At 41.3% G+C, this 23,106-nt stretch overlaps 1 protein-coding gene across 10 annotated transcripts in view; it reads right to left on the reverse strand.

The window, feature by feature from the left end:
* Positions 1 to 238: 238 nt before the first annotated feature.
* The window catches only part of ARHGEF6 (Rac/Cdc42 guanine nucleotide exchange factor 6), a 105,698-nt gene continuing 82,830 nt past the window's right edge, over positions 239 to 23,106 (reverse strand). For 4 of the 10 annotated variants that reach the window (XM_001489854.6, XM_070258215.1, XM_023634027.2 and 1 more), the window contains 11 exons: positions 21,318 to 21,464; positions 18,804 to 18,890; positions 17,931 to 18,009; positions 16,761 to 16,906; positions 15,556 to 15,681; positions 13,968 to 13,988; positions 12,720 to 12,813; positions 11,485 to 11,574; positions 9,175 to 9,274; positions 7,476 to 7,530; positions 239 to 6,415 (listed from right to left, as the gene is read on the reverse strand). In XM_001489854.6, the coding sequence (XP_001489904.4) occupies positions 6,275 to 6,415; positions 7,476 to 7,530; positions 9,175 to 9,274; positions 11,485 to 11,574; positions 12,720 to 12,813; positions 13,968 to 13,988; positions 15,556 to 15,681; positions 16,761 to 16,906; positions 17,931 to 18,009; positions 18,804 to 18,890; positions 21,318 to 21,464 (1,086 nt within the window). In that variant the 3' untranslated portion in view covers positions 239 to 6,274. The remainder of the gene's footprint in view (positions 6,416 to 7,475; positions 7,531 to 9,174; positions 9,275 to 11,484; positions 11,575 to 12,719; positions 12,814 to 13,967; positions 13,989 to 15,555; positions 15,682 to 16,760; positions 16,907 to 17,930; positions 18,010 to 18,803; positions 18,891 to 21,317; positions 21,465 to 23,106) is intronic. The other 6 variants (XM_023634028.2, XM_070258216.1, XM_070258219.1 and 3 more) reach the window with 3 other exon arrangements.

Here is a 23,106-nt window from a genome sequence, read left to right on the forward strand (position 1 = left end):
GACATGGCACTGCTCGTCAGACCACGCTGAGGCAGCGTCCCACATGCCACAACTAGAGGAACCCACAACGAAGAATACACAACTATGTACCGGGGGGCTTTGGGGAGAAAAAGGAAAAAATAAAATCTTTAAAAAAAAAAAAAAAAAGAAAGAAAGAAAAAGACGCAAGCAAACACAGTGCAATGTGATGACTGAGCAAAGGAGCTGTTGATGTCTGGATTCCCTGAGGAGGCAATGCTTGAGTTGACTTTTTAAAATTTATTTAAAAATTGTTTCAAACTTACAGAAAAGTTGCAAAAATAAGAATAGTACAAATAACAGGTATATCTTTTTTCTGAATTAATTGAGAATAAGTTGTGTACATCATGGCCCTCACCCCTAAATACTTAGCAGTGTGTACTTCCTAAGAATAAAGATATTCTTGTTTATAACCACAGTACAGTTATCAGCTTCAGTAAAATTAACATAGATCCTGATCTTCCATTTGCATTCCAATTCAGTTAAGTGATCCAATAATCTCCTTTATATCATTTTTCCCCTCCAGCACAGGATCCAATCTAGGGTCAGGTATTGCCTTAAGTTGTCATGCCTCTTTTTAGTCTCCTTTACTCTGGAACATTTCCACAGCCTTTCTTCATCTTTAATGACTTTGGCATTTTGGGCTAATGTAGTAACAATCTCTCCCCTTTAAAAAGAAGAATGTCCTTACTTTGAGTTTTTCTGATGTTTCCTGGATGGAAAACTACATAAGTGATGTGGTGTCCTTCTCAGGATATCACACCTGGAGGCACATGATGGCCATTTGCCTCTCATTGTTGAAGTGAATTTTGATCACTCAGTTAAGGTGTTGGCCAATTTCTCCACTCCATAGTTACTATTTTCCCCTTGCAACTTGCGAGCAGTTTTGGGGGAAACACTTTAAGACCTTGCAAGTATCTAGGTCATCATCATCATTTCCCCCTATATTTAACATCCAATGATAATTTTTGCCTGAATCAGTCTTTACTACGATGGTTGCAAAATAATGATTTTCCAATTCTGGTGTTTCTTCCACATTTACCAGGCAACACTTAGCACAGTCTGTAAACAAGAGCCTTCCCTTTCTCTCCACTTATTTATTAATCAGCATGGACTCATAGATTTCTACTTTTTCAGGGTTTTCTAATTCATTAATGTCCTTATTTTGGTGCTCAAATTGTCCCCTATTTGGCCAGCGGGAGCCTCTTCAAGTTGGCACCTGTGTCCTTGCAACATGCCCCTATCTTTTTTTTTTTCAGCACTTTGTTACTTTTTGGCACAACAAGATGTTCCAGGCTCATCTGGTACCTCCCCTGCCTCAGCCATAGAATCAGCCATTTCTCCAAGGAGCCCTGGTTCCTTTCAGTGCAGAATATAATGTCTAGAAACCAAGTTCTGGGCACTAGCTGCATTCACTGCTATTAGGGTGTCATTGCTCCTAGGAATTGTATGCATTTATATATATACATATATACTAAAGCTGTCAGACTTAGCAAATAAAAATTCAGGATACCCAGTTATACTGGAATTTCAGGTAAACATTCGAAAAACTTAGTACAAACATATCCCATGCAATATTTGGGACATGATCTATACCAAAATATTATTTGCTGTGTACTTGAAACTCAAATTTAACTGAGCATCTTGTATTTTATCTGGGAATCCTAATACATACAAACATACATACTACATATATATAAATGTACATACACATGCACAGACACATATGTATATTCATTTTAGAAATCATAAGTTTACATAGATACTTGAGCTTATTCTAAATGGAAAGGAAAGAATTTGCTTGATGGACAGGGATGGAAAAGGGATTCTAGGCAGGGCAAATGGCATATTACAGGACTTAGTAGAAATTCAGGGAGATGAAATTTTACCGAGTGTGGTAGGGCGAAGCAAGAGATTAAATGTTTAAATAGACGAATGGCATAGTCGGTTCTTTTAGATAATCATCCTACTGACACCAAAGAGGCTAGACTAGAGAAGATGACACAAGAGGCAAGGAGATGCATTAGTCCAAGAGAGAGATGACAAGTGCCAAAAATAGGCAACAGTCATGAGGATGGAGAGGAATTCAGGGGATATGACAGAATTAAAAATGGTAAGCCTTGAAGACTAGACTTATGCAGGGTTGAGGGAGAAAGTGGAATGAAGGATAATACCCATTTTTCTGGCCAGGGAAACTAAGTGGCCATGGGTGCCGTTCACCAGGGTGGGAAACATTGGAAGAACAGATTTGGGAATAGGAGTGAGAAGTCTAGTTTCAAACATGTTGAATTTGACGTGCTGTAGGACACCCAACCTGAGGTGTCCAGAAGGTGTCTGCATCCATGGGTCTGGAGCTCAGGAGAAAAATATGGACATGGGAGGAGTCATCTGCCTTTTGATAAATGAAGTTATAGGAGAAGACAAGGTTGTCCAGGAAGAGGCTACAGAAAGGAAGAGACGAGGAAAAGAGTGTCGAAGAACAGGGTCAGGGAAAAGGCACAGAAGGAAGATCCAAGAAAGAAGATTGAGAGGTGGTCAGAAAGGTTGAATGAATGCTAGGAAAGTTGGGTTCATGAAAGTCAAGAAAGGAGAGATTTTTCAAGGAGGTAAGGGTCAAATACCACAAAGAGGTCAAGATAAGTATTGAGAAGTGTTCCCTGGGTTTGTCAATTAAGAGCTCATTAGCAACTTCACAAGACCAGATGGCTGAGGTAGAAGCCTACTTAGCAGGTGCCAAGTGCAGAGGAGGAAATGTAGTAGAAAGAGTATGGATCCGAGAGGCAGACAGACCAGGCTCTCTAATCCCAGCTCCACACATACTGGCATATTGTTCAACATCTCTGCTTCTGTTCATTTGTAAGACAGGGATAACAACAGTAAATACCTCAAAGGATTGTTGTGAGGGTTACATGAGCTTAACCACATAAAACATTTAGTACAGGGCCTAGCACACAGGAGATGCAATGTTATATTTATTGCTTCAGAGTAGGAAACATAAACAGCTGAAGATGTCTCAAGCAGAAGGTAACCTTAGGTACCTTGAAAATCGATGGCTACATAAGTGGAAGTCAGGGGGCTTTCATTGGACTAATGGCTTCAAGGTCAGAGCACTGTGGTTATGATCCAAATCTAGTCTAGGAAGCTGCTGCTGATACCACCACTGCTGCCACTACAGTCTCTCATCCACGACACTGTGAGTAGACACACTGGAATGTAGAGTACAAAAGCCACAAACATAACCTTGGAACTGCTTGCTAGCCACCACGCCTTGGGAAGACAGCCTCTGCCTTACTTAAGCCTTCCAAACACTGTGTAAAGGCATCTCATTGGCAGAACTGAAAATGTATCGGAACTCACATTGTATCCTGAACTCTAGCTGCAAGGGAGTCTGGGATACGTATTTTTTTAGCCCTCTGGTGGGGAAACATAAAAGAGAGAGGAATGGATGCTGAGTAGTAACAGATAATATCCAGCACATCTATCTCAAGGTGGGCCAAATATTTTCATCCTGACTGCTCACAACAGCATTCCAACTGTGGCCAAAATATAGGATATCACTGATAGACAAAATCCTGCAAAATATAAAGAGGGATGGGGATAAGACTAAAGATCAAGGAATAAGCTTGAACAGGAAAATGGATATCTCTTTCTCTAATATTGGAAGGAAAATGGTGAGAAGAGGTACAGACAGTTCATAGGTTAGGACCAGTGGAGAAGCTGAGGAAGGTTCTGTCTCATGGCAGGTATCATCCCTGTAAAGTAAGGAGCAAATATCATCTGCCCTGAGTGACAAAGGTAGAAGCTGGCTAGGGGGTCTGATGAGAGTAGACAGCTAATGAGGGGAGCGGGAGAGGAAGCTGACACAGCATGAGAAATCTTTCTGCACACCAGCTAGCAAAAGAAAGAAAGAAAGAAAGAAACACAGGACTTATTTTATAAAGCACTGTTATTCTTATTTATTGAAAATGTCCATTTTAAAAGTCTTCAAAATAAAAACAAGTTAGAAAATCTGAGCTTGTGTAAGAAGGGACATGACAGAAGAGGAACTGAAAGGCCTCTAAGGGCAGCAGTTTAATTACAGGCAAACAGGAACCCATTTATAGAGTACTGTAAACAACACAACTATGGAGACACTGCTCTCACGTTAACATGGCTTCATTTCCTTTATATTATTGTTTAGTGTGTGAGTGCGGACACCACTCTGCACAAGCTTCATTATCCAGAGTACCGAGGGCCTCGCATCAGAAAGGCCAAGTCCCAAAAACATGCTTATGTACACGACACTTTAAAATAAAGACCTTTCAATATTTTAAGCAATCCTATACGCTATCAACTAAAGTATTTTGTAATCACAAAAATGTTTCCTATGGATATAGTTTGCACATTTATTGCAAGCCATTGACTAACCACAGACAGGGCAGACGCTAAGATCTGTGGTGGTGGTGGTGTTAATTCTTAGGCGAAGGATGGCACTTCTAAACTGCTGTGCTTTAAAGCAGGACAACAGCCATTCCTAGAAACCTTCTTCACCCTTCAGCTTCCAAAGACAGCTGTGTGTGGTTGGCTGATGTTGAACTGCAGGAATAGTGCATTTCCTATGGATGGTGTGATTTCTGCTGTGCAGTGAGCAGTCAACAGCCCTGTACCGTGTAGCTATGGGAACTCGAGACCCCCAGGACTAGAAAGACAAAGGGCTTAGCAAGCTGGGGGTTTCAAGCTTCAAGTTTGGTTTCTAGACAACATTTGCAAAAACCACATTTGTAGGCACCCATTAAGGCTATCTGGAAGACAACTTTGATCAACCCATTGACCCTTTATATCTCTTTGCAGTGATCTTCCCCACCAGGCCCAAATTTCCCTTGTCTTTGGGAGAGAGAGGGGAGGGCTTGCACTGCTCTGTCCTAGAGCCTCAGGCTAACTTTCAACTATGCGAGATTTGGGCAGTGTGTGAGATTTGGACACACACGAGAAGGGTGTGCTGCCATTCTGTGACCCTCTGCTAAGCTTGGTTTATCACAGTTCTAATTTCTGAGATCCTTGCAAAGGCAATGCTTTGATTCAATGAGCAATTTGAGTAAACCAGTTCCAAATAATCAGCTTCACTCGTAACCAGCACACAGCTACTAAAGGGGCCCTTTCTTTCTGGATATATGAACTGGACCTTTTCTGCAGAGCATTTCTGCAAATAATGCTTAGAAGTCCTACCCAAGGAGGCTGATGAATATTACAGCTTCTCACAGCATATATAGGAGAGCAAGAAGGTGAATTAAAGCTGTCTACTAGGGCACAATATCTCCTCAACGCAGATTGTTTTGAAGGATGAGAAGTGACAATTTGAATATGCAATGTAGATAAAGTAACTGCTCAGTCTATATTGTTCAAACGTAAGCAAAGCACACACATACTAGTTTACACACTGCTTGGTAGGGTTGGCTAAAAGCACTAGGGAAATATAAACCTTACATAAGAGGCAGAAGGCTAGGGAAAAAACCTATCACGCACTGGGAAGAGATGGTCAACTTTGTTGCTGAGGGGAGGATTGTCCAGTGCAATTTGCTAATGGATTTGGTGTTGGCATGGATGACCAGAGCTTCTGCCCCACAGAGTTAAAATGTAAACTAACACAAAAGGAATAAGGGCACTCCTGTTTTCTTGGTCTTAGAGACAACATAGGCCAGTAATTAAAAAGAAGTGTGTATTGAGGGGTGGTACATGCTGGTCCAGGGAATGTCAGCTGGATCATTGGGCAAATGTGTTTGTCTTTCACTGTACTAGGGTCATAGCTCAAGAAGCTTTGCCTTCAGTAAACTAGATACTGAGGGGCTTCCAGGTGCAGGAAAGCATGGGGGGAAAAGTGAAGTTCACATTTAGTAAGCTATGGCCAGCCGCTTTGGGATAGCAGCCAGCCTAACAAGAAACCCGAGGGTAAAGTCTTTTGAGGAGGCGCTATGAACTGAAGGCCAGCTGAAGACCATTTAAGTCATTGGCCTGTACTAACTTTCCTTTTCTTATTGAAAGGAAAAGACTCTGGGGAGATTTCTACCACCACCTCTTCCTTTTACCCCTATTGAAAAAAATAAACAACCAACCACTAACCAAACAACAACAAACACTCAAGCAAACACAGACAGAAAGAGAGAGAGACTAACTCAGACACAAAATAAAAACCAAAGAAGTGAGCAAACTGAGTCAAATCACTCAGTGGGACATTTCAAGATGCCCTGAAGGCACACTCTGCCCAGCTGCACAGTGATGGTTATGGAAGAATGGAGGTCTTGCTACTGGATTCAGACCGAATACACTCATCAGTTTGCTTCAACAGCCTCCGGACCAGCTTTTCTAGGTCCCTTCTTGATTTCAATTCTTCTTCCAGGCATTGCTTCATTCTTTTATTCTCCTATGATGGGAAAAGACTTGTTGATTACCAAAGTGACCCCTTCTCAGGACTCCTGCTTATCCTCTTGGCAGCCTTCACCACTCACTACACCTTCCTTCCTCCAACTCCTCTCCCTCAGCTTCTAAGACAGGGCAGCCTCTTGACTCTCCTACCTCTCTCTGACCAACCCTTTGCATTCTTCTTCCTTGAAACACAAGCATTCTCTAAGGTTCTAGCCCTGGCCCTCTTCTAATTCAACGCTCTTTTCACTTAGTGTCTTTTCTCTTTCAATTCAAGTATCTATTAGGGCATGTCCCAAATCTCTCTGGTACTGACCTCATCTCATCTCATGAGCACTAGGTCCACTGTCCCCAATGCCAACTTGCTATCTCCACCTAGATGTGTCACAAGCACCTCAAACTCACGCCGTCCTAAGTGAACTATCTCCCCCATCATCGCAAATTTCCCTTCCTCCTGTGGCTCCTGATCTCCATGAAGAGCACCACCAGATCAAACTAGACACCCAGGTAAGAAGCTTCATCTTCAATCCCTGGCTCTTTCTTAATCCCAGCATCACGGCACCATTTTCCATAGGCTCTAACTCTGCGATGTGCCTTCTTTACATTCATTGTCCTCCTCTGCAGCCTCAGTGGCACTACCTCAGTTCAGGACTTCATCACGTCTCACCCTGACCTTTGTAATAACCTCCTAAGTGGTCTTCCAGTCTCTTCCTCCTACAATCCATCCTTTACCCTGTCACCAGGTACAGTCAATCCTCAAACACAAGGAAGAGTGTGCATCATGGAGCACTGTATCACAGTGACATGGGAACATGGAAGTTGTAATTAAGTCTGGGACCCTATTGTAAACTGCTAAATGGGGATATAAGCAAGCCTCAGGAAATTAAACTCAAGACCACATGGCAAAATCAGTAAAGTCTACCTTGACGTCACAAGGAAAATAAAAATCCCCACCTTACTGCCCTGTTCTGGGACCATTCTGAGAGCATTTACCAGTGTGTGGCAAGGAAGAGGGAGTGGTCCTGTTATGAGCTGTGAAAGTGACTTTTATATTTCATTACCTGTTTCAGTTCCTTGACCTCATCCTTCAAGGCATAAACGGTATCAACAAGGCTCCTAAAACATAAAGTTGAGACATTAATAGCTGGCATTGAAGCGTTGTTAAGTGACACTTGACAATAAAAGCAGCTTTACAGAAATCCAGATCCTGAGAAGTAGGGGACCTTCTAGCTGATCAGGAGAGATACCACTATGAATGGTCCTTGTGTTTCTCACTTTTATGGGTTAACAACCACCACCACACACGCTCATTCAAACGCCATGTCATTGCACCTTTTCTATTCTTCCCTCCTCCTTTGCCATGCGCTTCCCAGCTTGAATGAGTACAAAACAAGAGACTAGGGCTCATGATAAGCTTGGATTTTTCTCTTTGGGGCAGGAATGAACATGACCTAACATATAATGAGAGGTGTCACAAGGCCCTGCCATCCTACAATATCTGTAGGATGCCCTTCTCACCTATGTGACCCTACATGATCCTACATGACACAAAGTCAGGGGCGTTATTTCAGGAAGATCCCATGTATTCCAAAAGAGGAGAAAGCGCCCTGGCTGAGTTAGGGAACACTTATTTTCTCTCTGGCTCTCTCCCTGGACAGGGACTTTGGCGATCTGGATTCCAGTTCTGATGCTACCACTTATGAGTCCTCTAACCTTGGGTCACCAATTTCCTTCTCACCCTCTCTCGGTCTTACTTTCTTCACATACAAAATGGGTATGACACTACATTCCCTGAAAACCTCGCCAAGTTGTTGTGGGGATTAATAGAGCTCTAATAATTATAACTATGATGATTTATTGAGTGATTTCCATGTTGCCAGCCTTTATACTACTATTCCATTTAACCTCACAATAACCCTGAAAGAATTACTATCACACCCATTTTACAGATGAGGAAACAGAGGCACAGAGAGGTGAATGAACTTTCCCTAGGTCACACAGCTAACAAGTAGCAGAATTTGGCGTTGACCCAGGGCTGTTCTGTTGAGCCCAAGTGCTTTACCATTTTGCCGTATCACTTCATATACCAGATGGAAAAATACATCGATGATGCCAAGCACTTTGAAATATGCTGTCTTATGCAAATTTAGGCTTGACTTTAGAAATGACTCAAGTTTAAACAAATGAATTATTTGGCGACTTTGTGTTTATTTTATGAGCCATAAGGTATTTAACCTGATTTTCCCCCATTGGTTCACCCTCCCTACTGTGCAAAGGTAGACCGGGGACATAATTTCCCTAAACCTCAGTTTCCTCATCTCTGAAAGTGGTGAAAGTAATGCTTATCTCACTGGATAGCTGTAGGATTTGAAATGTGATCAAGTTTGTGAAAGCCCAAAGCCTGACTCAGAAGCACCCCTCTGGGCAGAGAAAAGGGTGCTGTGGCCTTCCCAAATGCCACCTAAACCCATCTAGAGGGAAATTCTTGCATACCCTGAAGCACCTACTGTACTGGGCAGTAGGCTCCAGGGGCAGCCACCACACAGAGAGCTCTGCCCCCTCTGTCTCTCCGTCTCCGCTCCCTCTGCTGGGGGGCAGCCCTCCCAAGCCTCCCAACTGCATGATCAGCAAAGAGGGCCACATTCCCAGATGAGGAGGGATTGTCCTTCAGTGTGGGCTTTGCAAGAGCCACACTGCCCTACCAGAACCTTCTTTCCAGCCCCTAGGCAAATCAGGAAAGGTTTAGCCTGCTCTGCTCACTTTTCTTCGATGATGGTCTGGCCGTTGCTTCTGGTTTCTTCGATGATGAGTTTCTCTTCCTCGGGGAGTAAGACTTGCGGAACTGAATCTTTGCGAGCACCTACAAACAAGGTTGCAAGAGGAGACAGTCACTAGTGAAGACCATTCATTGTTATCGAAGGGTCTCTGTTGATAGCAGTTGCTACTTTGCACCCAGAGAAGTCACCCAACATTTACAGATGAAATCTTCCTGACATGAGAAATTCGAAATGGCCCAATACGTTGATTCAATCTTGGGGGGGGGGGCGGTATTTTGTATTTGGAAAAATAATGTGAAAGGGCCACTGTGATAACCGTCCTCAGCAAGACCCCATCCTTTCCTGTTTCGCCTCCTCCAGAGCGAAGAGCTGACCAGTGACCATGCTGTCCCCACACATCTCCAGGGACTAGCACACCACATCCTATGCTATGGTAATACGTAATTTCAATAAAAATCATGTAGAGAGTAGCACTGCACTGGGATACAACGTGCTTAAAGGGCCTCAGAAGCATCACTCACTCCCATCTTTTCTGTTTACAGTCCTATAGGGTAAGGAAGGGTCAGTTAAAACCATTCTGATCAGGGGTAGAGCCAGGGCTGGGAGATGGTCACATCAGCAGCAAAGACGCAGGTGTCCTCCCTGCTCTCTGCTCAGACTGTCTCCAGGCTCCGGGACGGAAGAGGTGACAGGACAGACATGGGACCTGACCATCCAGCTCTCCTGTACCTTCAACCTCCCCCTCACTTCTGGATCCTTCCTCTTGGAGCTCGAGCCCTTCGTCTTCAGTCTCCCTGAGCCACCGTTTCCTCTCTTCTAAGTCAAATTTCTTCAAGTTGTATACGCTCACTGCCTTCAGTTGATCACCTCCCCTTCTCTGAGGTGGATGTGTCTCCGCCTTCCACAGGTCCTAGCATTTCATAGGTGCTTAATAATTGAACTGCACACTGACTGACCCACTGACTGAATGCAGCAAGAAACAACAGCGGTCACTTCTAGGGAAACAGAACTTCTGGCTGGAGAGGGACAGAGGGTGGTAGGTCACCATGATGCTAAAAGGCTTGCTGCACGCCAAGCATTGAGCTAGACACTTTCCACTTGTAAAAGGCAGGCTAGGGAGGAGGGGCGAAACTGTGTCTCTTTAGACCAGAACACCTGCCTCCACCTCCGAGCACATCTACTGACTCTATCAACGTGAAGAGAGGTGTGGTGGGGGGAGAAGAGGAGGTCAGATAGCGAATGAGGGATGCTTCTTCTGGTGTCTCCTTGTCCCCCTCTCTTTCCTAGTTTTCACGATAAAAACCGCTCTTACTTTCCTTTCCTGGCTCCTTGAAACTTGTTATCAGAGCTAGGCAGGCCCAAAGCCACAGCCAGGATTTGTCTGTGAAGCAGAGGGTATGACAGTCCCCTCTTCACAGTCAAATGTGTCAACTTTCACATTGAACGTTTTCCTCATGACAGCCTTAAAGACATGTTACTTTGAAAGCACATGTCGAGGCAGGCCACCAAGACGGCCCCTCCCACACTCGTGATTGGTCAGTGGCTGTCCAAAATGGAGCATCATGGAGAACTCATTTCTTATGCAGACGCAAACACCTCACACGGGGTATCCTGAATGTCTGTAATAATGGAAGACAAGAAGACACAGCCGATGTGACCCGGCTTTTGAAAAAGCACAGGGATGAATCAGAAAACATTATCTCGCTTTCAGTTTGTAGCCTGAAAGTTGTTCAGGGAAATACCCTCAGCCAATAGCTCCCTGATAAACTGGATACATTCCGAACAGCCCCTGCTAAGCAGCTACATTTCCAGATTTTCAGAGCAACTTTGAAACTTGAGTTTGGTGAGCATTGTTTGCTTAAATATGCAGCTGATCAAAGATAGTATTTTGACTTCCTTTCCAAATCTGCCTATAAGAAGAGATTAGCATCAGTTCACAGACACAGGAACTCTCTGGGCTCTTCAATTCCTAACTAGTGTTGGTGAAGGTATCTGTGTACTTCAAAGGAGAATGACTTTAAAAAAAATTTTTTTTCATCTCTATCACCTCCAACTTTTTTACTCTTGCATGTCTCTTTCTCTCTGGGTGAAAAGAAATAGTGGGTAAACAAACCGCTTGGTAGCTAAAACCACCTTATCTGAAAGATGCAGTCCTGCGCCGCTCCTCTGCACTGTCACCTGCTTTACACGCCCTGCAACCCATCTGGCTGGCTGCTTTTCTCTTTTTCGAAGAGGCCGTGAGCAGTAAGAAAGAAACATCATTCATTAGAGAAAGTGATTTGGGGGAACCTACTTGAGCCATGGCCTTGTTGAAAATTTGCGCTGGTACAGTAGGCTTCAATCACTTTAAGAATCTGAGCATCTTCTTCCAGAGCAGCCGTACCTGTCAAATGTAATCAATAACGACTTTTTATAGAGATATATGCCTCTAGACCCTCAAAATGATGCACTGCACTCTGTTGCTGGGGACTGGCTTTTCTGGCTGGTGGTGATGCTGAAAGGCAGGAGAAAAAGCCGTCCAACCCTCATAATGGAGCAAGAGTGACAGTCTCCCTAGGGAGCTCTGGGGTCAGCATCAGTGAGTTCAGAACCAACAGTGGCCTACTTCTGAAGCCCACCAAGAGCTCTAAATTGGAGAGTCTTGTCAGTCATCTCTAAGAGGCCACAATTACAGCACCGGGCTTGGTGCTAGCCTCAGTTCTCATCCGATATACCACATCCTTCCTCTCCTTCAAATTTCAAGGCTCACCTTCTCTAGGAAGCTTCCCCCATTAACCCCACCCATTTTTCCAACCAGCCAGCATAGTCACTGATTCTCCCTCCTTCCTGCTCCCCCTCCAACTCATTCTTGAAATGACTGAGTGGCAGAACTCTGTTAACATGCTGATGTGCACACCCAGGCAGGGGGTGGGGGGTTGGGGGATGCAGAAGCTAGAGTCAAGCAAAGATTTATCCAAACTATATTTTTGACTGATACACACAGTTCTGTCACTCCCCTGTGATACATCGCTTACGCCTTCACATGTGTCCCAAAGTACCTTTTTCCCAGCCGTAGAGGCAAATATGTACATATCAATTGGCTGACCAACTTTGCAGCCCATCTCTACATCAAGCCGTGTTTCTACATGTCAGCAGGCTGATTCTTTGTCTAACTGAGAACATCAGTGAGCATTAAACTTCCAGATGGATTTCAGCCTTTGGGTCTATTTAGTCTATCTCAATAGAGGAAAGTATCTCAGGCATCAGAAACAAAGAGGGGAAAAAATGTAGCCATAGCAAATGGGTCCCTTTAGTGGTTCTAAACCAGATGTGCAAAATATTCAACATGAAAACCATACAGATGGCGTTTGCCTAAGATGACAAAGTGCAGCAGATTATTCAAAAATCTTAAAGGTGATCAAACCTTTCCACACATTTTCCTTTATGTAATAGATGATACTGAAAACAAATTGCTTTAAACATCTGCTTTCAAAAAATTCTTCTGTTAGTTCATCCATAACCAACTTTCAAAAAGTACAAAACACATACTTTTCCGAATCACATATTCCTCCTCTGATGGCTTTCTTTCAGTCTTTCTTTTATGAAGAAACTTCTTCATCGTTTTGGGGCTTTTACTAGACTCCTGTAAGGATAGAGGTTTCCTTGTGAATTAAAATTCTCCCCCCAAAAAAAACAAATTAAAAAGAGCAAATGAAATTAAATAGAATGGCTGTCTTATTTTGACAGTCTCAGCTAGGAGTGCATCAAAATTTAATACTATACACAATAAAAATGGCTCCAATAAATTCTAAAAGGTTAAATAAAACAGAGGCAATGGCATTATCCTCTCAATTGCCATAGGGATGGGAATAAGAATGGAGTGTGCCTACTGAAGATGCGGCAGAGAAAGTAATAGACGTCAATCCTAGAGAAATAACAGTATTCCTAATTTGGTTTATATTCCCCACTGATACAGTTTTAAGGGAATTAAATAACAATTGTAACTACCAGTGTAGTATATATCACTTCTCAAAGAGCTTCAAAACTAGTTAAATAAATTTTCCTTAGCAACAGTCCCACAAAGAAGAATATTAATTTCCATTTGTCAGACGGGAAAATTAAGGCAGAAGAGACTGAGTAATTTCCCGGCAGTCATAGAGAAGAGCCAAATGAAGGATTTCCTGATAAACAATTTCGGGTTAGGAGTAAGTTACCTACTGCCAAGCTTAAATCTACATATATAAAGCCAAATTTTTAATTATTAGATAAAAGAGATAAGAATTACTGAATTTTGTTTTGCCATATGAATAACCAGCAGGTCTAAAAAAGTGCTCATTATCAGCATCCAAGTAAACAGATGAGAATCTTAGGCAACAAACCAAGTGATCATCTTATCCCGATCTCCCATGCAATGTACACATACAATGCACGAATAATAATTAGTACTTTAAAAATATAAGATACAAAGAACTTAATGTCTTCCACTTAGCCACAACGATCCACTTACACTCGAAAACAGACAGACATGAAAAACTCACACGACAAAAATAACAGGAAAAAATAGCATTTAACAGGAAAACAGGCATTTTTAAGGCATTATAAGATGACATTTTCATATGTATTTCACAAGAGCCTGCTTTCTGAAGAAAGTACTTACATGTCAGAATTTCATCTTCATATTTTAGCCACCAATTATAACAAGGGACAAAACAAGCATAAAAGAAAGCTTCATTCATCAAAGGTTACAGCACAGCAATATGATGTCACTGTAAGCCAAAGATATTGTGCTACCCTTACCTTTAAGATATAAGACATCCTCTAAAGTGAATATGTAAAGAAAGAGAAGATGAGCGTGAGAGATCGATGGTTATAATGACCAAATCCATTTATCAATAATTCTAAAACAACATTTGAAATGTTAGTGTTATCATAAATCACACAGAGAGAATACCATCATGTTTCCCACATTAGTTTCAGATGCAATATCGTCATGCAAAAGCCCAAGGAATACAGTTCTGTGCAGAATAATGAATGCTGAAAATAACTGAAATACACATTACATAGTAAGAATATATTAATGACTCTCTTCTCCCAGCAGAAACAAAGTGATCATGCCTTAGTTTTAATGGATTAGTTCTGTGAAGGATTAAGTCAACTTTACCCTTCCAAGCTCACCTTAATTTGAACTTAGTAACTGACAATTACAAAATATCCATCATTAAAAAGGGGACCTAGATAACTCTGAAGTGGCACTCTTGGTTTAGGTAACCAAAGAAGAAAATTGGATGATTGCAGGTGTCACAGGTCAATTTCCAAAGCAAAGCTGTGGGATTGTTTCCTGGCCAAATTCTGAATAGAAGTACATAAAAAAGATTCAGCTCAAGGATTATTTCTCCTATCATGTCGGGTTGAAAGGACCAAAAAGTCCTCCAGTGTCCAAATATCATTCTGTCTTTACCGCACTAAGAGTTGGAGGCAACAATTAACCCAGACAGTAGCATGGTGTTTGAAATCAAAACAAACTCGAAATGGAGCAAAGTCTGTGTCACTCATCAAAACACACATTTGATATAGAAATATATCACCTTTGCACCATAATTCTAAGATGCATCTCATAACTGTCACAAACTTAAATCTTCACTCAGTAAGGCCTATTTAAAGAACAGTTACTAATAAATGAGGATCTTTTCGGAAAGCTGAAACGATGAAAAACAGGCTAGGGAAAAAAGCCACTGTTTGGATGGAAAAGGTAACACTCCACACAGTTACGCAAGCTAGTGACTGACATTTCCTGACTGCAACTTCGAGAGAAAAAAAAAACCTTGAAATCCCCACACTACCCAAATATCAAATGTCCTCTAAGGTTGTCGCTTAGAAGCCTCTTTTTAAAAGACATTCCTTTCATTAAATTCTTTTCCCTTCCCAATTGCAGCAAATAGTTCAGACTTTCATAGTTCAGACTCATGGGTTGGTCTCATAAGACTTTAACTGATTTGATTTAAGAGATTAGAATGATCCAAAATACAGAATTGGGTCTGCTTGGTTGGAAATTTGACTCTAATGAAGTGGCTCTTGTGTCAGATGTGTGTACATCATTACCAATTTCTAGAATTATCATCATAGAGTTAAATCAGAGGCACTTCAGGAGGAGACCGGGGCAACCCAGGCAGTGCACATAAACCCTGTGGATAATCAATAAATATTTGTAGATGAACAATGGGGAAATGGAAAATTCAGAAATAGATAAATCACTGAATCTAGCAATTTAAGATTGGCTGACATGTATCACCTATCATAAATTCTAGCACATTCCCACAGAACTATTTGTAATAAGCTACGAAATTAGCTTGTCAGGAGCATTTTATACCATATGTAGCAAAATTACCTCTTTATAACCTAGCGCTGCTGATGGTCTAAGTGGAGGTGCAGGTCGTAGACAACTTAAACTCCACGGTTTTATAATTTGAGGAGGCTCCAAGGGTCCTCGGGGCTGTCCAGTAGAGCTAAAAGACTGGGAAAACGTCTGATGAGATGCTGGCAATCTGCCATCTGAACCCGACCGTGTGCCACACAGTGAAAGAACAATGGCTTCATTGGATCAGTAAAGCCAGCCACAGAAAGGGAAAGATGGGAAAACAAAAGTCTCCAGTTTGAGAACTGGCACTTTCCAGTCAAGATTATGGGGTCTCTAAGGAACAGCACAAAACTGACTCCACATCCCATGATTCTGTCCTCCCTCTCTCTTCTGGAATTTTATTAAAGTCAGCTTTTTTTCCCTCTACAAGGGAGGAAAGTGGAGTAACGGGTAACATTTAATGAGTTCAGTCATGTGTTGGGCGCTCAATTAGGGGCTTAAATAGGTTATTTCATCAGAACAACCTCGGACATAGACTCAGCAAAGTGAAGTAACTAGCTAGCAATTGGCAAAGCCAAGATTTGAACCCAGATCTGATGCCAAAGCCCATGTTCTTCCCACCACAACACACAGTACTCAAAACTGGAATTCTGGCATCACAGATTTGAGTGTCAACAGACAACAAAGCATCTCTTCCACCTCATTCAGCAAGTACAGTAAAATCTCATCAACTCAAATTCCATGAATCCTAAATTTGTGATAACTTCTGGAAGAAGGCAATGCTGAAAGTTTACCCCGTGAAGGTTACTGAATGAATGTGATAGCATAAATGAGATTACATGGAGATGTTTAAGTACTTATGAAGGTAGACTGTTTGCTTCGGCTTAGCATGCTATTAATATGAGAATAACAGTTGCTAATTAAAATAAATCTTGTTTGTCATTAAAACATCTTAGCAGGACTTCCGGTTAGAAACACTTTGCTAGCAGTTAGCTGGAGTACCCTAATACTGTCAAACACAACTGCACACCTCTAGGTAAAACTTCTGATTAATTTCGATGGGCCTCCCTCCACAAAAAGAAATCAGAATTAGTGAGGTTCAACTGTACTTCAAAACCTGCAAATATAGACTACCCCAAGACTACAGACATGCTCACTGCTTCTCTTAAGTGTTCAGCAGGCAGGATTTGACAAGAGACTCAATAAGCCTGGGACAGAACAAAGGGGCTACTTACGGAATGAGCACTACAAGATGACGATGAGGTTTTGGATAATGAACCGCAAGAGGCAGGTCCCCTGATCAGTTTGTACAGCTGCTCCAGCCATTCCTGGAAGTCCTGGTTGTTGTTGCAGTGGACCACAATTCTCTCTATTATGTTACCTGCATCACCCGATTATGGAATTTGAAAACAAAAGGCAGGGAGAACCTTGAGCTTGCCTCATTCATAGACATACTTCATGTAACTAGGACTTGAGTGTCCTGGTTTTCAGGAGTTTTCATACCTATGGGGTAACCCTGTTGAAACTTCTATATCAGGAACAGATAAGCTGTGATAATAAAGTAAAGAAATAAATATTCGTCTTATTTATAAAACTGCCCTTGATTTCTACTGCTTACAGAATCTTAGAAGTAGCATGAAACTTCACTCTAAACAAACTTACAATCCAAAAATTTTAGCACAGAGTCCATGTAGTTCATAGCCTAAAATGAGAATATTGTACTGTTTCACCCAATATCAAAGTTGGCACAAGATCCAACCAAGATTGATTAGTCTTTAGGCCAACACCAAATCTTGGGTTCCCTATTGGGAGAGAGGAGGTAAGGCCGGGGGCCGTGATCCCAGTGTTAGTCATTATGCTGTGTCAGTGCGAGAAATGCCACCATTACATGTAAATCACACAGGCCCAGCAAAGGGGACAACAGGCCCAAATGTCAAGGAGCATTATCAAGGCCTGGCAATTTGCTCAACTTGTGAAGAAACTTCCATGGCTTTCCAGCACTTTTTAGAAACACAACCAAATCTTGCTAATTCACAGGCTGATGATCAAATTGCCGATAAAAGTCCATACCCTTGGCTCCGCTGTCACCAGGGGATAGACGACAGAGGGGAGAAAAAATTACCTTTATATCAGTCCATTTTGTTATTTCTTAGCTCTAACAAGTAGCTCTTATGCAAGAGAAGATTGAAACTAATGGCAAAGCCGAGGCTTTCGAATGACCAGGAGACTTCTCTGTTCTATCGCTATACCCTAATTATGCCAGGAAATGGAATATACTTTGCCATGCCCATGTAAGACTTGCTCATGGACTATATAACAGAAAATAATAGCATTTATTTATTTAAACCCCACTTCATTCCAAAAAGGATTTGAAGTAGCTACATGAAAAAGAGAAAATTACCTACCTGTGATTTCAAATGTGCAGTCATTCCCTTCAATTTCATCTAATCTAGTCACCATCATTCCTGCTATTGGTATTTTTCCCTACCAGAAAAAGAACATTCCCATTAAGTCTGTGGTTATACGTGTCTCTGCTTATTTCTATTAGATTTTCTGACCCTCTCAGGAGTCCCTGCTGAGTTACGGCTGACATATTGCTCTGGCTTGTCAATAGATGCTATGTTTGCCTGCTTTAAATTTTAATCAGACAAGAAAGCAAGGAAAAACGTGGGTTGTGTTTTCCTAACACATCCTAAACCAGAAGGTCAGGATTTATAAAGTTTACTTTTTCTAACACGTTTTCAGGAGAATCAATAAACAAAGCAAAGACTGGAATTTTATGAGAATTAGTAATTGCTCGGCCAAGATACAATCTGGCAAGAGTAACTTATAACACTTGGAATGCTCCATATTTTGGGAGCAGACTGAAGGAAGTTTAATGTCCTAAGGAGTTTGACGACTTGCGTCTAGAAACCTGAACCATGCGATGTGACAGTAATAAGACAATCATAGGAGCAGGTCCCAGCTTTATATTTTCTCAGCAATGATGATATGATACGGGCCTAAAAAAATGCTGCTGCTAATGTATCTAGGTGCAGACTTAGCTTTCTATTTATACATTCACAACCTAGTTTATAACCAGAGCACTGGACATTCAGGCTAAACTCATAGCAACACAAAGGTCTTTGATCTTATAAGCTGTTTAATTACAATGAAGGGTCAGAACATTCTGCCTTTTCCGGATGGAGCTTTTAATGCCATAGTGGCAATATTGCATCTGGAAGGAAACGTGTTTTCATTAGGGGTCCTGCTGTTTGTTTTGTATGAAATCTACTAACCTGATAGATAAAGCCGCTCATCCGAGGACTTGCAGATAACATTATCAAGACGGTGGAAAATAACAGGAAGTACCGCTCCTCTTTTTCCTGAAGCAGGATGAAAAATATTCAATGGAGAATAGAAATTGCACGTTTTGTTTGTTAAGAATTCCCGGAATCACCGTTTTGTAACATAGATCTTATATAAAGGAATGAAATGAGAACAGTGATTTTTTTTAAAAGGACACCCAACTTAAAAGCACAAAACTCATTGAATTTTACTTTGAAATGGATATAAACCCATAGTCTCTCTCTCTCCTTCCTATACGTAACGGTTAAACACGAATAACCATGCTTGTTTCCTAAGTATGTAAGCCTAAGAAGTCACACAGCAAACGCCTTCCTGCCCAAGCTGCAGCCAGAGCACAAAATAAGCCTCTAGGCTTACCAAAGGAAAATGACTTGACTTCGAAAAGTGGCAAAACGAAGGGGTTTTCAGGTGATAGGAAATTTATTATGCTCTAACATGTATGTTAAGTTCTTATTCATAAAATTATTATTGATCAGTAAAAACACAATAATTATCGCACTCATGTAAAACAAACAAGTAAATATGCTTCAAAATGGCACTAGAAGAAATTTTATACATGAGGGCTTCTCTGAACTCTTTAAACAGATATGCAGTCAGTAGATGCAAAAACCTACATTCAGCTTACATGCCCAACCTTAGCTCCAGTTATCCTATGCCTGTCTCCCTCTCCTTTCTTCAAACTTTCAAGGCTAACTCTTCTAACAAGGGCTTTGCATCCTTTCACAGCTTGCTCTTGCTTGGTTTCTTTCTACAGACATCTCATCTCCTCCTCCTCCTTCCAGGAGCCTCTCTTGTTTAACTAGAATTTTCTCTTTGGCCTTTATCATATACGCATCTCCTGTCCTAATAGGCTGTCACTTGCCCCTGTGGCTCCTTGTAAATAATACCCTGTTTCTTGTCATTTTATTGCCAAATTACTTGCTGCCTTCATTTTCTCCCCATTGATCCATCCCTAACTGCACCCCCACTGCTCTCTCAAAGTCATCAATAACTGCCTTCTAGCAAAATCCAGTGGCTTCTCCTTGGTCTCCATACTCCTTGACCTCTGAACCTTCTGCAGCACTCAGCAGGCTGACCACTTTCAAATGCTCCTTCTAGAATTTCCATGACACCACATTCCCTCAGTGCTCCTCTGCCTTCCTCTTTGTCTTCTCTTTCTGGCACTGGTTTCTTCTCCCTTCACCCAAGAGGTTTATCCCAAAGGTGTGAGAAACTAATGGTCAGACTCACTGCATTAACCTTCCCCAGGGTATCTGCATTTTTAATAAGATTGCTTATTAACCCAAAGCAATGAATCTCTGACAGAGACCTGACAGGGAGTATAGGAAGATGTTTTGGGAGGCGGAAGATAATTCTAACACCTAATAAATCATACCAGGTGACGTAATCAACCTTCCTCCCCTCCCCTTCCCCCTTCCTAAAAGACATAATTCATCTTCAGTCCTCTGTGCTTCTTTCTGGATATTTCCTTCCTAGGAAGGCACATCTGTCAGGGACATCTAAACCTCTGTCTCTGACTCTGACCTCCTATCAATATTTCTATCTGTTTTAACAGCTGCCTACAAGACATCTCCACCTAAATACCTGCAGTCACTTGAAAGTTAACAGGTCTAGAACGACATTCGTCATCTCCTCTAGCCCATGGGTCACCACTTCCTATAGATTTTCCCTTCTAAACGTGTCTCAGATTTGCCCCTTAAGTTTCATTCTCTCCGCCACCACCTTCGTCCAGGGTGCTTCTCACTTTCCAACCCAGCTGGTTGTTCTGTTCCTAGCCCCACTCCTCCAGTTTACCTGACATATATGGTTTTCAGACTGAGTATCATAAATACGCCTTTCATTGTGTTTCCCTACTACTCAGGACTCTAATAGTTTCCTTCTGCCTGCTGCGTCAATCTGAACTACTCTTGCCTGACACCCAAGGTTCTCTACAACCTAACTCTGTCTGACTCAGTCTTCTCTTTCACTCTGCCCAACACGCTTCTGCTGATCCTAACAGGCTGGCTTTCTCACTGTCCTGCAGAAAAAAAGGCCATGTTCCCGTTCTCTCCTGAGATAAGAAGGATCTCTACCTTATGAAATCCTCCCCTTTTCTCTTCATGGCCTTCCTCCTCAAGCCCTAGTTTCATAAAGTCGTCTTCTTACTCTCTCCCATCTCTGAATGTCTATGGAATCTATTGTGACACTGCACAACCTGGCACTGACTATTTTGGTTTGTTTTCTACTCTCAGCTTGTATTTTGATCTGTTTTTAAGGAATTCTTTGAAGGCAGGGATCACTGTGTGTTCTTTCCTCCTATCTCCCACAGCACCCAGCAGTGTTGGGCAAAGAGTAGGTGCTCAGTTTCTTTGAACATTCGAGCATTTGACCTTGATGCAAGAACAAATAAACGAAGGAGAACACGAAAGATGGAAGAAATGATATCAAAATTCAAAACATCTTACCTCACATGTTCCATACTGCACCATTACTTGTGACATAAAAATCACATTTCCCAAGGTTTTGATATCCTCCCCTTCCCATGCCTGAATAGGTTCAGAAAGTATCTGCAACTCCAGCTGTTTTCTCTTTCTTAGGTCTTGGCACTGCCCCTACAGAACCAGAGCAGAACATAATGGAATAGGAATTCTTATGAAACAGACCTAAAACAAGACCAAAGTAAGACATGGGTTTTGACTCTCAGATTTCCACTGAGTCCCAATTCCTCATCATGAATCCCACCACCAGATCCATTCCTGACAGACAGAAAGATCTACCACGCTAAGTCTCTAGCCCCCAAAAGTTCGGTGAGGAAGAGCTACTTTTCATTTTGCCAAAACATCAAGATAAAATGGTGATGTTGGGACTTGTTTCTTCCTCTCTGCAAGGAGTATGGGAAGACAAGGAGCAGGGTCATATCAAACAGGACCAGGAGAGCAACTGGAAGATGCCGGTCTGCCGGGTGGTGTCCCCGCTCTAGCTCTTCTCCAGCTCTTCTATCTTTGCATAAATAGCACTTTAGTTGCAAAGCAACTTTATTTTTCTAACATATGCCCAGTTTCCAACCAAGTAACATCTTAACGAGAAAACAATCAAAAAATGGCCCCAGGAGTTATAAAAAAGAGAAAATTAAATTCTCTATCCCACAGTGAAGCAAACTGATCTAAAATGAAACATACACACTGCCACATACTTTCTTTAGAGACTAGTAGTAGATTGCTATGAAAAAGTCCTAAATTAACTTTTATTCCTAAAAGGATTGCAAAAAAGAGCTACAACTGAATTTCACAAATACAAACTGAAAATACAAACCAAGAAACAATATGTAGGGTTTGAATAACATATATATAGTGCAAGTATATAGTATATATACTATATATAGTATATATATAGTATATATACTATATATATACTATATATACTAAGTATATATAGTATAAGTATATATATATATATACACTTACATATATACACACATATATACATATATATACACACATATGCATGTATATATATCACTGCTTCAGAAAGTGTGAGGTTATCTTACAGTAACTTGACAGTATTCACGCCAAACTGAGTATGAAAATAAGCATATGGTTACATTAGTTTCCAAAGAAATGTCATAGTTTTTTGGAGTGTGTTTTCTACAAAATCTCTGCTGCCCCTTTCAGCTAAATGGAAATGAAGAACTAAATTTATTGTACACATACTTTTGAAGCATTTATAGTGGGAAGAAATATACTATAGTCATCAAAGCAAGTTTTACAACATGTAAAATGATCAGAAAGAAATATTGCTTTAAAAAAGAGGCACTTTATATTCAACTTACATAGGAAAAAGTAAAAGAGACATAAATGATAATAAATTCCATGGGGAAAGTCAAATACTATGTGATCTCACGCATAAATAGAAGGTAAAAACAACAACAAACAAACACATAGAAACAGAGATGGGATTGGTGGTTACCAGAGGGGAAGGGGGGAGGGAGGAGGGTGAAAGGGGTGATTAGGCACATGTGTGTGGCGATGGATTGTAATTAGTCTCTGGGTGGTGAACATGATGTAATCTACACAGAAATCGAAATTTAATGATCTACACCTGAAACTTATATAATATTATAAACCAATGTTACTGCAAAAAAAATGTTACTATGTGAGGTGATGGGTATGTTAATTAACTTGATTATGGTAGTCATTTGATAAGGTATATTATATTAAATCATCATGTTAAACACCTTAAATATATACAATATTT

Source organism: Equus caballus, chromosome X (genome assembly GCF_041296265.1).
Source record: "Equus caballus isolate H_3958 breed thoroughbred chromosome X, TB-T2T, whole genome shotgun sequence".
NCBI lineage: Eukaryota > Metazoa > Chordata > Mammalia > Perissodactyla > Equidae > Equus > Equus caballus.